This window comes from Eschrichtius robustus, chromosome 15 (genome assembly GCF_028021215.1).
Source record: "Eschrichtius robustus isolate mEscRob2 chromosome 15, mEscRob2.pri, whole genome shotgun sequence".
Classification (NCBI taxonomy): Eukaryota; Metazoa; Chordata; class Mammalia; order Artiodactyla; family Eschrichtiidae; genus Eschrichtius; species Eschrichtius robustus.
Window position 1 is genome coordinate 21038395 of NC_090838.1, and position 13722 is coordinate 21052116.

Sequence of the window (13722 nt, forward strand, 5' to 3'; positions counted from 1 at the left end):
CCCCTCCCCTCCCCCTCCGGCAGCCCCCCCTCCTCCCTCCCTCGGCGCGTCTCCCCAGTCCTTATTTGGCTGGGCGGGAGGGCTGGCGGGAGGAGGCGGCCTGCGGGCGGGGGACGGGGGGCGGGAGCGGGGCCGGGCGGAGGAGGGCGGTGGGTGGTGCTGAAGGGACAGCTCCGCGGCGGCGGCGGCGGCGGCGGCGGCGGCGGCGGCGGCGTTGGCGGCTGCGGCCCCGGGGCGCGGAGTGGGTGCCCGGCGCGGGGAGCGGCGAGCGCAGCCATGCCCCAGGCCGCCTCCGGGGCAGCAGCAGCGGCGGCCGGAGCCGGGGCACGGGCCGGGGGCGCCGGGGAGCCGGCGGCGGCCCGGGCGGGACGATGAAGCGGCAGAACGTGCGCACGCTGGCGCTCATCGTGTGCACATTCACCTACCTGCTGGTGGGCGCCGCGGTCTTCGACGCGCTCGAGTCGGAGCCAGAGATGATCGAGCGGCAGCGGCTGGAGCTGCGGCAGCAGGAGCTGCGGGCGCGCTACAACCTCAGCCAGGGCGGCTACGAGGAGCTCGAGCGCGTCGTGCTGCGCCTCAAGCCGCACAAGGCCGGCGTGCAGTGGCGCTTCGCCGGCTCCTTCTACTTCGCCATCACCGTCATCACCACCATCGGTAACTACTCGCCGGGCGGGGGGCGGGGACCCGGGGGCTGGGCGCCGGGTTCTGGGGTAGTCCGGAGCCGGCTGGAGCTGGGGGGTTCCCCCGGAGAGGGTCTAGGCGCCGAACCCCGCGCTCCCAGAAACCCGAGTTCAGCCTGACGTGTCTGCTCCGTAGGGACAGGGCTCTGGGGAGGCGTCGAATCCTGGCTCCGGACTTGACTCTCCAGCAGGGCCAGCCCTAACTTGTCCCTGCCAGGCTGTGAGAGGGCCCCAGGGGACTCTGAAGTGTGTGAGAGGGGCAGGAACGACGGGCGGCGGCTGGGGAGGAGGGGTGTGGCCACGCCAGGCCCTGGAGCAGGGCGCCGAGTGTAAGTGGTGGGGAACGCTCGACTCCTCCGTGTCCTTGCAGATCGGCTCCCGGACCCCAGCGTGTCTACACCGACTGGGGCTTCAGGGAGACGTGTGGATGCAGGTACTTGGCACTCTGAGGCACACGGGGCCACTCTGGGTGCCTGGAACACTCCATAAGTGTGGCTATGAGTACTTCTTGGGGGGGGGGGGTGTGTGTGTGTGCGTGTCTGCGTGCACGTGTGTGCCCAGCTCCAGGAGTTTAGGCTCTGCCAGCCAGTGCCTTTAATTTTCTTAGGGCAGCAGAGCTGGTGCTGGAAGCCAGATCCAGCCCTGTCTGCCTTCTTTACTGCTGTCCCAGGAAAACAGTCACCTCACAGGAATGGCCCCAGTTCTCTTCTTCCAGCCAGGGCAGACCTCAGTGTAGGAGGCCACACACACCCAGACTCTCTCACAGTACAGGCACAGGTGCACACACAGGTACACACGCAAGCTCACACAGGACATACACAGGCACACACACAAAGCGCACAAGTGGATATCCCAGAAAGAATCTCCAGTGAGGCCCTTGATGTGCTATTCAGGTGTTCAAACAGGAATAAACACCTTACCCACTTCCAAGACTATAATTCCAGCCCAGCTCCATTACTTGTCCCGCTGTATGACCTTGGGCAAGTCCCTTCCTGTGCCCGAGTCTCAAGTTCACCTCCAGACAATGAAGGGTTGGCTGAAATGATCTCGAGGGCTCCTCCCAGTCCTGATGTGCTCCCAGCCCACCTTCCCCCAAAGCTCACTAGGATGCCTCCAGGAGCTGTTTCCTCCATCTTTCCCATTCCTTCTCCTCTCCCTGGTCCTCCTCCTAGCCTTGGCTGAGCTCCCACGGGCTCATTGCCATTTGGCATAGCCCATGACAAGATGGCAGTGTTTTCCTGGGAGTCAACAGGAGCCGAGAGGGGTAAAAGGCAGTACTGGACGCCGTCCCTGCAGTTTGTCCACTGCAGGATTGTCCCGAGATTCCGCTGCTCTCTGGAGACCACAGGGAGCTATGCTATGTGGTTTCTGGAAGATGATGAAAAGGACCCCAGGAGTGGATGTGGCCCAGGTGGGGGCACCTCTGGGTCCTGCTGATGCTGTGAGTTTAGTGCAGGATGGTCAGACTCAGGTCTGCCCAAAGAGGGGCCTGCTTTCCTGGGAAGGCCCAGACTGGGTTTTGTCCGCGTCTCCTCCCCTCTCCCACCTCCCTGCCGCCTGCCAGGGTTTCAGGAGCACTGCAGATCCTTAGACCTTCCCTCTCTCTCTCCCCACACATCACACCCTTGGTGTGTGCCCCCATCTTTCCCAGTATCCTGGTGCCCAGCTCCACAGTAACCACCCAACTGACCTCCTTGCCTCCAGCCTCATTCCCCCTCAGGGCAAGCTCCCGCGGATAATGCTGCCAGAAAGAATCTCCCCAAAGCACAGCTCTGACCATACCAATACCCTTCTCAGAAGCCCTCAATGCGCCCCTGCTGCCCATGTAATCCATAAATCCATGCTCCTCATCCCAAATTTTCAGGACCTCATACCTGGCTGCAATCTCTATGTCCAACTTAATTTCTCACTTCTTACTGACATGATCTCTCCACTGCAGCCCAACTGTCCCTTGAGAACCCCTGAAGTGTGCCTATCTGGCATGCCTTTTTCTCTGTCTTCTATTTATCTTGTCCAAGCTAACCTTCCAGGTCTGGTTCAAATCCCATCTCCTCCTTGAAGTCTTCCAGACCATCCCAGGCCACTGGCTCTGGATGACTGCAGGACTTACTGTCAAGACCACCTGAGTGACACAGTGTAGGCTGTTTTGCACAGCTATTTACATTTCAGGGGGTGTATTCTGTCTCTTTAACCAAGGGGGGTGTAATTAACCTCCATGGGGGCAGGGCCCTGTGGTTGCCATCTCTGTGCTCCCAGTGCCGGCACAGTACCCAGCAATACACAGGAACACTCAGAGAGTGCTACTGATGAGTTTAAGGTGTGCAGAAATGAGACGGCATCATCCTTCCCCTCCATCCCTGCCGTTTCCCAAACTGCCTGTAGTCCTCACCAAGAGAGATGCTAAAAGCTGGGGGTAGAGGCAGACAGAGTGTGATTCTGATGATTTTTTTTATTTATAAGGAGCTTGGCAAGAGGAAAGAGAGCATCAAAGAGCTACCCTAGCTCTGAGGAGGCCCTAGACTGGCACTGCCCACTCTGCCCCACCCAACCATCACTGGCTTTTTGTCACCTGTCACTCTGGCTATGACACCTGGCTGGGAGCTGTCCATATGGGCTCAGATCTAAGAAAAACCTCTCTGGGCTGTGATCAGATGGTTGGAGAGGGCCCTATATTAGACTGATCTTGACCCAAAACCCAAAGGCAGCAGTCTGTGTCCACCTGACCCCTTTGGGGACCCAGACGGGTCTCCTGAGAGACTGGGAATCCCTTTGGGATAGAATAATGACAAAATTTCCCATTCATTCAGTGCCTTCGTGATCACAATGCACTTTCATCTCATTTCTTGAGTCTCAGCCTTCATAGCTCAGGGAAGTTGCCAGGGCAGGTACTGTTAGCTCCCTTGCACAGATGAAGGCATGGAGGCTCAGGAAGGGGAAGGGACTCCCTCAAAGTCACGCAGCTGGTGAGCAGTGGAGTTAGTTAGAGCAAGAAGCAGGGACTTCTGACTCTAAGCCCAGTGTTCCTTCCCCTGCTGGTTTCTTGGCTGCTTCCTCTGCCTCCATATGCTGTGAAGCCCAAAGCCAGCCAGGATTGGCATGGCCAAGACGTGCTCAATCATGCCAGCTTGCAGGGCGCTCATGGGCAGCCCTGACTGGTTGAGGGTCAGCAGGGTCTGAGTTAGTCATTCACCTGGTTAGTCACAGTCTCCACTAACTGCGAGGATTCCTCCAGCTCCCTCGTCCCTAGTCTCCCAGACAGGAAACCCTTCCTTTGTTGGGCCCTAAGTTCATCAAATGCAAACGGAAACTCTTTTTTGGGAAAGCGTAACCTCTCTAGCTGTTGAGTCATTAGGCTCCTCCGGGGCCCCAGCCACATCTATTCATAGCCTGGAGGCTGTCAGAGCAGGAAGGGACCTTGAGATCAGCTGATGCCACCCCCTCCTCTTACCGAGAAGGAACCAAAGAGGTGATGGGAATAGGGTAGTCAAACCTGACTCGCAGGCCCCCGCTCCTTGCACTTGTGCAGACTGCTTCTTTATTTATTATTATTATTAACAGCAGCAACGGCAACAATACTAATAGCAGCCACCATTTATTAACTACTCTTTGGCAGGCTGTATACAAGACACTTCATTTATATTCCCATTCAGTTCTCTCCCCAACCCTTCAAGATGGGCATTATTATCCCCATTTTTCAGCGGTGGAGCCTAAGGCTCTGACTGTAGAGGACTCACCATGGCCTTGTGACTTGAAAGTATAGATTCAGTGGAGCCTCTTTGAGTCCCATGCCCTGTATTTTTTACCAATTCTTTCTCTACTTCAAGAACCCAGCCCAGACCCTTGTACTTTGGGGACGCCAAGTAGCCAAGGCTTGTCTCTTCCTCTGGCAAAACCCTCCCCAGAAAGAGAGGGCCTCTGGCTCCAGCACGCTACAGCCAGCCTCTGCTCCCCTGCACCCTGGCCCCTGACCAACCTAGACCACGTGCCACAGCTGTGCCCAGCACCAGGCCCTCCCGGAGACTGCCATGGGCTCACAGGTGCCCGTTCTCCCACCGCAGGTCCCTGGATTCCTTGTGGCTCTAAGGCAACAAGAGGCCAGGTGATTGATTAAGCTGATGGAGCTGGGACAGAAAACCTTCTGTTCTGCTTTCTCCCCAGCTTCCAGCAGAGCACAGGCTCCCATCGCCCACCACATGGCCTGGGAATCCTTAGATTGTGAATTCAAGCAGGTAGCTCATGAGGGAACCTGTACTTCTTACATCTTTCCAAGAAGGAGGAAAGTATAGAAGTGACCTGCCACCCGCCAAAATCCCAGAGTCCTCAAATAAAAGAGTGAAAGGAGACAGTAGCAGTCATCCAAATATCCAGAGAGGTGAGTGACTTGCCCAAATTCACACAGCAAGTCGCAGGTACAGCCCTTTGGGTGCCTAGACTAAAGATCTCTCCATCACCCCAGCCTGTTTTCCTCACGACCCCCACTCTGCTCTTAGCACCAGGGCCTCCGTCCGCTTATCACTCGGCTGTTCCCAGTACTCTCTTGACTTCCCGGGGGATGGGTCGGCAGTCCAGCCTGAAACAGTCCCACTGTCCACTCTCAGTCAGTATTTCCTTCCTCGCTGCCCACAGACCACCCCTCTGCTTCAACTGCACAGCCTTTCCTGAGGGCGGCGTACGAACACGGGTGCTGGCTTAGAAGCCCGAGTGCCTGGCTTCCTCACTCAACCCCCCTCTCCGCTCGCCACCTCCACCGCCTGCTACTAGTTGTGTCACTTTGGACAAGTTACTTAGTCTCTCTGAACTTGCTTTGTCATTTACTATATGGGAGAATAATATCTGCCTCCTAGGATTAAATGGGATAATGTAAAAGAAGTGCCTGGTACAGAGTATGTACTTAATAAACGGTATCTACAATTTTAAGTGTTATTATTTCTCATGTATTATCACTTTCCCTACAGAAGGGAACTGCTCTGTTTCCCAAGGATTACTATGACCACAGCACCTCTGCTCCTTCCTAACAGGTGGGGACAGTGGGATTGGGGACCAGAGGCTGCCACACCCTTCCCTTTATCCTCCTAATCTCACTCCCCCATCCCAGGCTTCCCAGATCCTCACTCATGCCTAGAGTCTGCCTGACATCCAAGCTCAGGGGCAGCGCTCCCTCCTCTGAGCCGGCAGACCCTGCAGCAAACCAGTGAGGGAGAGTGAGGCGCACAGTGGCAGGAGAACCCGTCCTGGATTGGAGCAAGAAGGCAAAAGTTCCAGTTCCCCTTAGCTTAGCCTCTGGCCCTCTATGACCACCAGTTTCTTCATCCACGAAGTGGACGTATTTGATCAGAGGTCCTTCTGGCTGCCATGCCTCCTGCCTGCACGTCCAGTTCCCACACGTCATGACTGGGGGCTAGAGACATGGAGGGGGTGGGGGCCAGAATAGGACAGAAATAGAAGACACATGCCTGGCCACAGTGGGGACAGGACAAACACAATAAGTATTTTCAAAGAAAACATAAACAAGCACAGATGAATGTAGTGCAAATCACCACTATAAACAGCTTTCAGCTGGCAGCACAAACGGTAAATCTGTGAGTTGATTTTGTAATAAAAAAAAATGTAAAAACGATTTCCCTGCTGTCAGCCAGCAGCAAGGGAAGAGACCCAGCTCTGACTGAGATCATGATGAGTTTAGGCAAACCTCAGCAGAGACCCAGGATGGGCACTCCCTCCCTCCCACCCCACCCCTGCCTTGGATGCAGGGAACTGCCGTGTCTATAACACGTCAGGCTCTGTCCCAGGCACTTCTCACCGCCTGCATTCCCACAACTACCCTGGGAGGGCAGGCATTATCAGCCTGTTATGGTCAAGGAAAGGAAAGCTCAGAGAGGTTCAGAAATTGGCCCAGGACCCTACAAATATAAAATGACAGTAACAGGGCTTACACCCAGGGCTGTAGGAAGTATCTTCTCATGGAGTCGTGCAGCCCCCCGCTCCCCACGGAGGCTCTGCTGTCCCTCTCATATGAATGTCACAAACAATGGAGGATGGGTATCAGCGTCATGCAGGGCACTCAGCTGTGACCTCAGCTTCAGGATATCACATCCTCAGGACTATGGGTAGAGCGTTTAGCCCAAAGAGAAATCAGTTAGCTCCACCTCTCTCATTTTACAGTGTGGAAACTAAAATTCTGATTGGAGAAGAAGGGAACCCTGTTTACTGATGCCTCCTTCCGTGTTGTTCACCACCCCACCCCCAGGCTCATAGAGAAGAAAGCAGACTGCCAGCCGGCCTGTGCTGCTTGCCTGGGGCCCCCTCCTGACCCCTCTGTTAGGCTCTGGTCCTCAGCACGTGACAAATGCCTGTCGTAAAGCAGTCACCGGCGCAGCTGATGCGGCCTCCTCCCAGTCTGTCCACACTTCCCCGTTGTCCAGAAACTGCCCATGCTCAGGCAGCTCCCAGGTGGCTCCCGGAGACCTGCCCCTCACCTGGAGCCACCCTGAGCCCCTACTGCTGCAGTCACGCCTTCACTTTCCCATTTCCAGAGCTGGCTTCAGCTACTACCTGGAGCTGACAGCTTTGGTCCTCCTGGTTCTGTGGCCCCCTGGGATCCCTACCACGCTGGGGCCGACTTCCCACGCTCCCCCTTCACCAAAGCCAGCTCCTTACCACCCTGCTTCCCACTCCTGCCTCTTCCAGTGACACACAGGGACGCCTTTGTGAAGGGAGTGTATGGATGCAGGGAATATAAGGCAGGAGCCTGGCCTGGGAACTAGAAACTGGGTTCTTTCTCTCCCCTTAGACAAATCATTGTCTCTCTCTCTCTCTCTCTCTCTCTCTCTCTCTCTCTCTCTCTCTCTCTCTCTGCTTTCCCCCTACTCATGAGAGGCACAGGCACTACCCTGGTGGGCTTCAGTCTCCCCATTTGTACAGAGGAGTGTTCCCCAGGGGGAACTAGAGAAGGCTAGCTCAGCAATACGGAATTCTCTACATTAGTACTTCTCCAATGGTCATCTCTGACGATTTGGTTGATCTTGTTTAAATGCAGATTCTGAACCAGTAGGTCTGGGATGGGGCCTGAGAGTCTATAATTCTCACAAGGCCCCCAAGGGACACTGATGCTGTTGATCTGCGGTTTACACTTTGAGTAGCAAGGATCTAAATAACCTGGAGACCTGATTTCTGAGAACAGACATGAGGTGGGGACGGTGATTTTAAGAACAAGATTGTGTAGAGCTGGAAAAGTCCTTAGGAATCTGGTCATGGAATGTCAGGGCCAATGGCCTCAGAGCTGGCGGAACCTCCTCTGAGGCTGGGGCAGGGCTTTGGTTTGCCCCAGAGGAAGTAGATGCAGAGGTCACTTGCACCAGTCAGGGTTCAATCAGAGAAACACAACCAGCTGGAAATATATATATATATATATATATATATATATATATATATATATATATATATATATATATATATAATATATTTAATATATATAAATATATACATTTATATAATATAATATATTATTTATATATATTTATATAATATATATAAATATATATATTATATATATATATTTATATAGACTTATGTGTCGACTTATGTGATGGTGTGATGGTAGTTGCTGGCTAGGCGAGTGAAATCTATACGGCAGGACATCGGGAAGGACAGGCTGGAACTCTCTCCAGCTTGGGCTGAAGCTGCTGTTCACAGGCAGAGTTTCTTCTTCTTCAGGGACGCCTTGGCTCACCTCTTAAGGTCTTTCAACTGATTGATTCAGGTCCACCCAGTGATCTAGGATAATCTCCCTTACTTAAAGTCAACTGATTATGGACTTTAATCACATCTACAAAATGCCTTCATAGCAACCCCTGGATCCGTGCTCGATTGAATAACTCAGAGCTTTAGCCTAGCCAAGTTGACACATCAAAAAGATCATCACGCTACCCATATATCACACTGGGGACCGCAATAAGTGACTTTTAAGGTTCTTACCAACCCTGAGATACTTTGATTCTTGATCTTCAAAGAGGCAACCTGGAGACTTAGAGTACCCAAAATGGGACTCATCAGTGTCCTGGGGACCCCCAGACCCTCTGGGTCACCTTACAAATAGTACTGACTTTAGCCTTCATTTCAGGTTTACCAAACTTCATTTTTAGTTTACTGAAAATCATTGAGATCTTCTGAGTGCCAGACACTATACCAGGCACCAAGAGAATAGAAAACTAAGATCCAGATCCTTCCCCAAGGAGCCCCTGGTCCGGTGGAATCCTGAAACCACAAGTTGAATGGTATATATGCTAAATCCTAATGGAGTAACTCAGAATAAGGATCTGAGAAGGCTTCCTGGAGCAGATAGTACCTGAGGAAGGCTTAAATGAAGAATGAGAACTCTAGTAAGTGAAGACTGGCAGTGAGAGCTTTCCGGGGTAAGGGAGCAGCATGAGTTAGGCTGGGGCCATAAGTCTGCCCAAGGAAAGGTGGGGGGAGCCAACCTTGGAAGGGGCTGAGTGCTAGACTCTGGCAGGTGGACTTGATTTGACAAGAACTGGAGGAGGGAAGTGATAGACTCCAACCTGTGTTCTCCTGCCTGGACCCTGACCAGGGATCAGGATGGAATGCCCCTATGACCCCAATTGAACCACCAGCTGCCTCCATCATGCCAGTTGAACCAGTGGGTCACCCCAGTTGAACTAGTGGGTGCCTCATGACCCCAGTTGAACCAGAGGGTAATGGCAACCTGAATCCTAATTATCTCGCTTCAGCCCCACCCTGGTCACCCAGCAGACCTCAGCCAGCCCCCAGGAAGTGCTTTCACTTCCTCCCCTCTCCACGATTCCTTTTCTGGACCAAAGATCCACTCTGGAGCCTAGACCAAACCCAGGCTTACGGCTGGTGTTCGGGAGGCCCTGGGACAGCACTGAGCTAAAGGAGATAATACTGTCCCCACTGCTCTGTGGACATTTTCTGCATAGACAACACCAGGCCCCTGCTGCACGGCTTGGCATGGACTCAGAGTCCCTCTTCAGGAATGTGCAGGGCCTCTCCTGACCACAGCTCCGATGCAGAAATAACCATCTCAGAAACATCCGGAGAGGCGCATTCCAGCCCGCTGGCCACAGGACCGTCTGGGGGGCTCTCTCCAGAGACCCGAACTGTCAGGCCCCAGTTGAACAGCCCCAAGAGGGTGATGCCAGGCTTCAGACAAGAGGCAGCCCTCTCCCCCAGGACGGGGCTGTCCTCCCACCGGGGTAGGGGAGTTCCCCAGGGTCCTGGGGGCAGGCAGGGCTGGGTGGTTCCAGGCAGGAGCAAGTCTCAGATCGATACAGCAGATCTGTTCTCACCTGGACCTATTCTGTCCAGATCTTAGACATGACATGAAGCCGCCACACCCCACAGAGCCTGCCTCAGTTTCCACGGTCATGAACCAAGGCTGCCATTCACTGGGAGGTTTCTCTGGGCTGAGCCCGTTACATGTATTACCTCATTTAATCTTCAGAGCCACCCTATGAAGGCGGCACTATTACAATTCCCATTTTACAGAAGGGGACCCTGAGGCTCCGAGGGGCCAGGGCAGGCCCGTACAGGTGCGCTGCTGGCAATCGGCAGAGCAGGGGTGTGTAAAGCAGGCCCAGCACTCGCTTTATAAAGCACTTGGTATCACACAGTATCTCTCCTGAACCTCGTAACAACCCAGAGATGTAGGTGTCAACGAAGAAACTGGACTTGAGAACATAAGATCGCTTCCCGTGATCCAGAGCCAGTGAATGTGGAAGCAGGAGTCAAGTCCAGACCTTCCAACCCCAAAACCAAGCTCTCCCCCGAGGAGTGCTCTGGCCCCCCGTAGCCGAAGGTGGGTTGGATGGTCCGGATGTTGGGGCATTGTAGAAGTGGGTGTTGGCCTATGGAGGGTGAAGAGGATGGTGCTTGGGGGCAGGGGGTGGCAGTCGTCATGGAGTGGCCTTAGTTGCATGCATCTGAACAGGAGGGAAACCTGAGACTAGAAATGAGAATAGAGTGATGGTTCTTAAGAACAGCCAGTGAGTGAGAGAAGGGCCTGGTTGGGGGTGACTTGGCAACTCACCTGCTCCCCGGCGTGCGGGGGGGAGGGCAGGGAAGATGGCCCCTGCATGCTGAGTCGGACGCTGGTCCCCGTAGCAGTAGTTATTTGGAGCCAGAGCAATGGGTGTCCGGGCCTGAGCTTAGCCCAGGAGGCTGTGAGTTTTAAAAACTTCCCTGGTGAGGGGAATCTGCAGCCAGGTTTGGGAAGCACAGGAAAGAAGAGAGCTTATTCGAATCAGCGTTCTGTACTTGGGAGGCTGGGCCACTTGCCAGCCAGCAGCTAGCATTTTCTTTCTGGGTTTCCTTGGGGCTTGAGAAACAGTCAAGGGGCAGCTGAGGAAGAATCTTTGGAGTTCACAAGCCAAAGCTCCTGGGGTGAGCCAGGTGGCAGAGGCCCCAGGAGTCAGCGGGTGGCCCCAGGAGAAGGGCAGGTCCCACTCCTCCCAGAGGAGAAGGGGACTGAGAGGGTCTCAGTGGGGGTCACGGGACAGCAGGTGGCTCCTCCATGGCTTAGCTCTCAAATGACCCCAGGGAAGGGGTCACCCCCTTAGCTGTGTGAGCATCACTCACCTGGGAACAAAGTGGGGGGCTCTGGCCTGGCTGAGCCAGCGTGACCCCTCTTCAGCATGACCTTGCATCGTGGATTTTCCACCATGAGGGCTAGACAGAGGAAGACCCTCCGGGGCTACTCTTGGTCCTTGGTCTACCTCCAAGCAGGGCCAGAGGAAGAGAAACCTGGACCTAAACTCAGTGGCAGCCCTCCTTCCCTTGGGTGCCCAGCTCAGTGGCAGCCCTCCTTCCCTTGGGTGCCCAGACTCCTAAGCACTTGTCTTCCCTGGGCACCAAAGAGGCCCTGACGTCCCCTATCTGCCCCTTAGGATCGTCAGTGGGCTACGTGTCATTTCTCAGAGCTGTGACTGATGCTGTAGCACAGCTGAGCCAAGGAAAGTGGGGGACACAGACCCTTCTGCTGTTTCTCTGCTCCTACCTGGCTGTGAGACCCACAGCAAGTCACATCCCACCCTGGCCTTGTCTGCAAGGGACGGAGCTGGTGATGTCTGAGCTCCTTACAGCTCGGACCATCTCTACTCCAGCTCGGCCAGGACCTACTCCTGGCCTCTGCTTCCAGCCCCTCCTGAGATGTACGCTACCCAGGATTACAATCTTGTCCCCACTTCACCCCATGATGGCTGAGCCCTGGAGGGACTTCCTCTGTGTCCAGTCCCAAGAATAGAGCCTTGTCCAGGACCTCCAAGTCACCCCTTTCTGGAAAGAGCATTTCTGACTGTGGCCGCAGCCTTGCTTATCAGCAGAGCGAGTCCACTGCCCCAACCCCTGGGACAGCTGGAATGCGGGAGCCTCCCACCCAGAAAGGGGGGCCCCCTAACAGCTGGCAGCTCCCACAGTAGTCTGTGGATGGGGTGTGGGAGGAGCAGTGGTGCTGAGAGCCTGCTGACCCCAGCCAGCACTTTCAGGCAGGAGGGTAGCCAGGAGAGAGGCTGCAGACAGTCTTTCTTCCCAGGTTGCTCCTGGACCTGAGCTGGCCCGGGATGAGTGCACTGGTGGCTGGCGGTTCCTACAATCCAGGCCCTCGGCTAGCTCAGAGGCTTCCAGGGCCCCGGGAGCTAAGGTCCTGCTCGTGGACCAGCCTTCAACATCCCACCTAGACCAGTGACCTGCTAGACCTCTGAGCGGCTGGAGTTAGCCGCATGGGTCCTCACAATGGTTTGATATCTCAAAATGTTCTTGGGCCATTACATGATATGTATGTGCTGCAGAGCATACGATCACCTTCCTCAGCCTTTGGCTGGAATGGGGTCAGGTCAGGGTGCTGACGCCAGCACGCTCGTGCAGTATAAGGGCTCAGCTTGGCAGTGGATGGCATTACTGCAATTCCTGGCGTCCTTCAGATTCTTTGAGAATCACCAATTCAGCCCAACCCTTCTCTCTTCCAGATGAGGAGACTGAGACCAGGGCAGGGTGCAGGGGGAGATGGGGCGTGGCCTGCCCCAGCCACCAGCAGTGCGATATCAGAGCCAGTCCTCAAACTCAGGCCTCCTGACTCTTTCCACTCCCCCAGCACCCACACAGTCATTCCTCCATTTTCGTTCTTTTTCTGAGCATCTTCCATGTGTCGGGCACCGTTCTGGGCCCCAGGGACTCAGCCCTGGTCCTCATGGTGCCTACATTCCAGAGGAAGCAGATAGTCGATAAACTACATTATGTGATCACAAAAAAAAAAAAAAAATCATCCCAATGGTGACAAGTGCCAGGAGTCAGTAAAACAAGAGAATGGGGTAGAGATTGATGGAGAGGAGGGATGGGCAATCTGGGAAAGCCTTCCAGGGAGGGGGCCTGTGGAAAGCAAAGGTCAAGGAGGAGCCTTCCAGGGCGGGGGCGGGGCGTGGGGATAGCAAATGTGAAGTCCCAGGTAGGCCAGAGCTGACACGCTTGAGGAACAGGGGCAGAAAGGGCAGTGTGCCTGCAGCGCGCTGAGCGAAGGGGTGGAAGCGTGGGAGGACTGGATCCTGCAGGGCCATGGAGGCCATGGTCAAGAATTTGGATTTTACTCTACATGTGATGGAAGCCACTGGAAAGTTTTAAGCAGGGTTGTGGTGTGATATGACTTAAATTTTGACCAGTTCCCTCTGGCTGCTAGAGGTCAGCTGGTTGTAGTAGAAGAGGGAAGCTGGGAGACCCGTCAGGCTGCAGTTGAGTAACTTGAAAGACAGAATGGTGGTGGATGGGACTCGCGTGGAGACTGTGGAGACTGTAGAGAGAGGTGGATTGAGGGTGTGTTTTCAAGACAGAGTTGGCCCGACCTGTTGATGGATAGCCTGTATGTGCTGGGGGAAAGGAGGGAGCCAGAGGGCTATGGGAGTAGGGGGAAGGGAATAATCAGCGGTAATCTTTGACCTGAGCAACTGGGTGGAAGGTAAGCATTTACTGAGATGGGAAATAAAATTTGGAGAGTAAAAGGTTTGTTAAAGAGATGAGA

General features: G+C 54.6%; 1 protein-coding gene across 1 annotated transcript in view; it reads left to right on the forward strand.

Annotated features, from left to right (window-relative positions):
* Positions 1-332: 332 nt before the first annotated feature.
* KCNK3 (potassium two pore domain channel subfamily K member 3) overlaps positions 333-13722 on the forward strand; it is a 35401-nt gene continuing 22011 nt past the window's right edge. The window contains exon 1 of the mRNA XM_068564668.1: positions 333-654. Coding sequence (XP_068420769.1) covers positions 372-654 — 283 coding nt within the window. The 5' untranslated portion in view covers positions 333-371. The remainder of the gene's footprint in view (positions 655-13722) is intronic.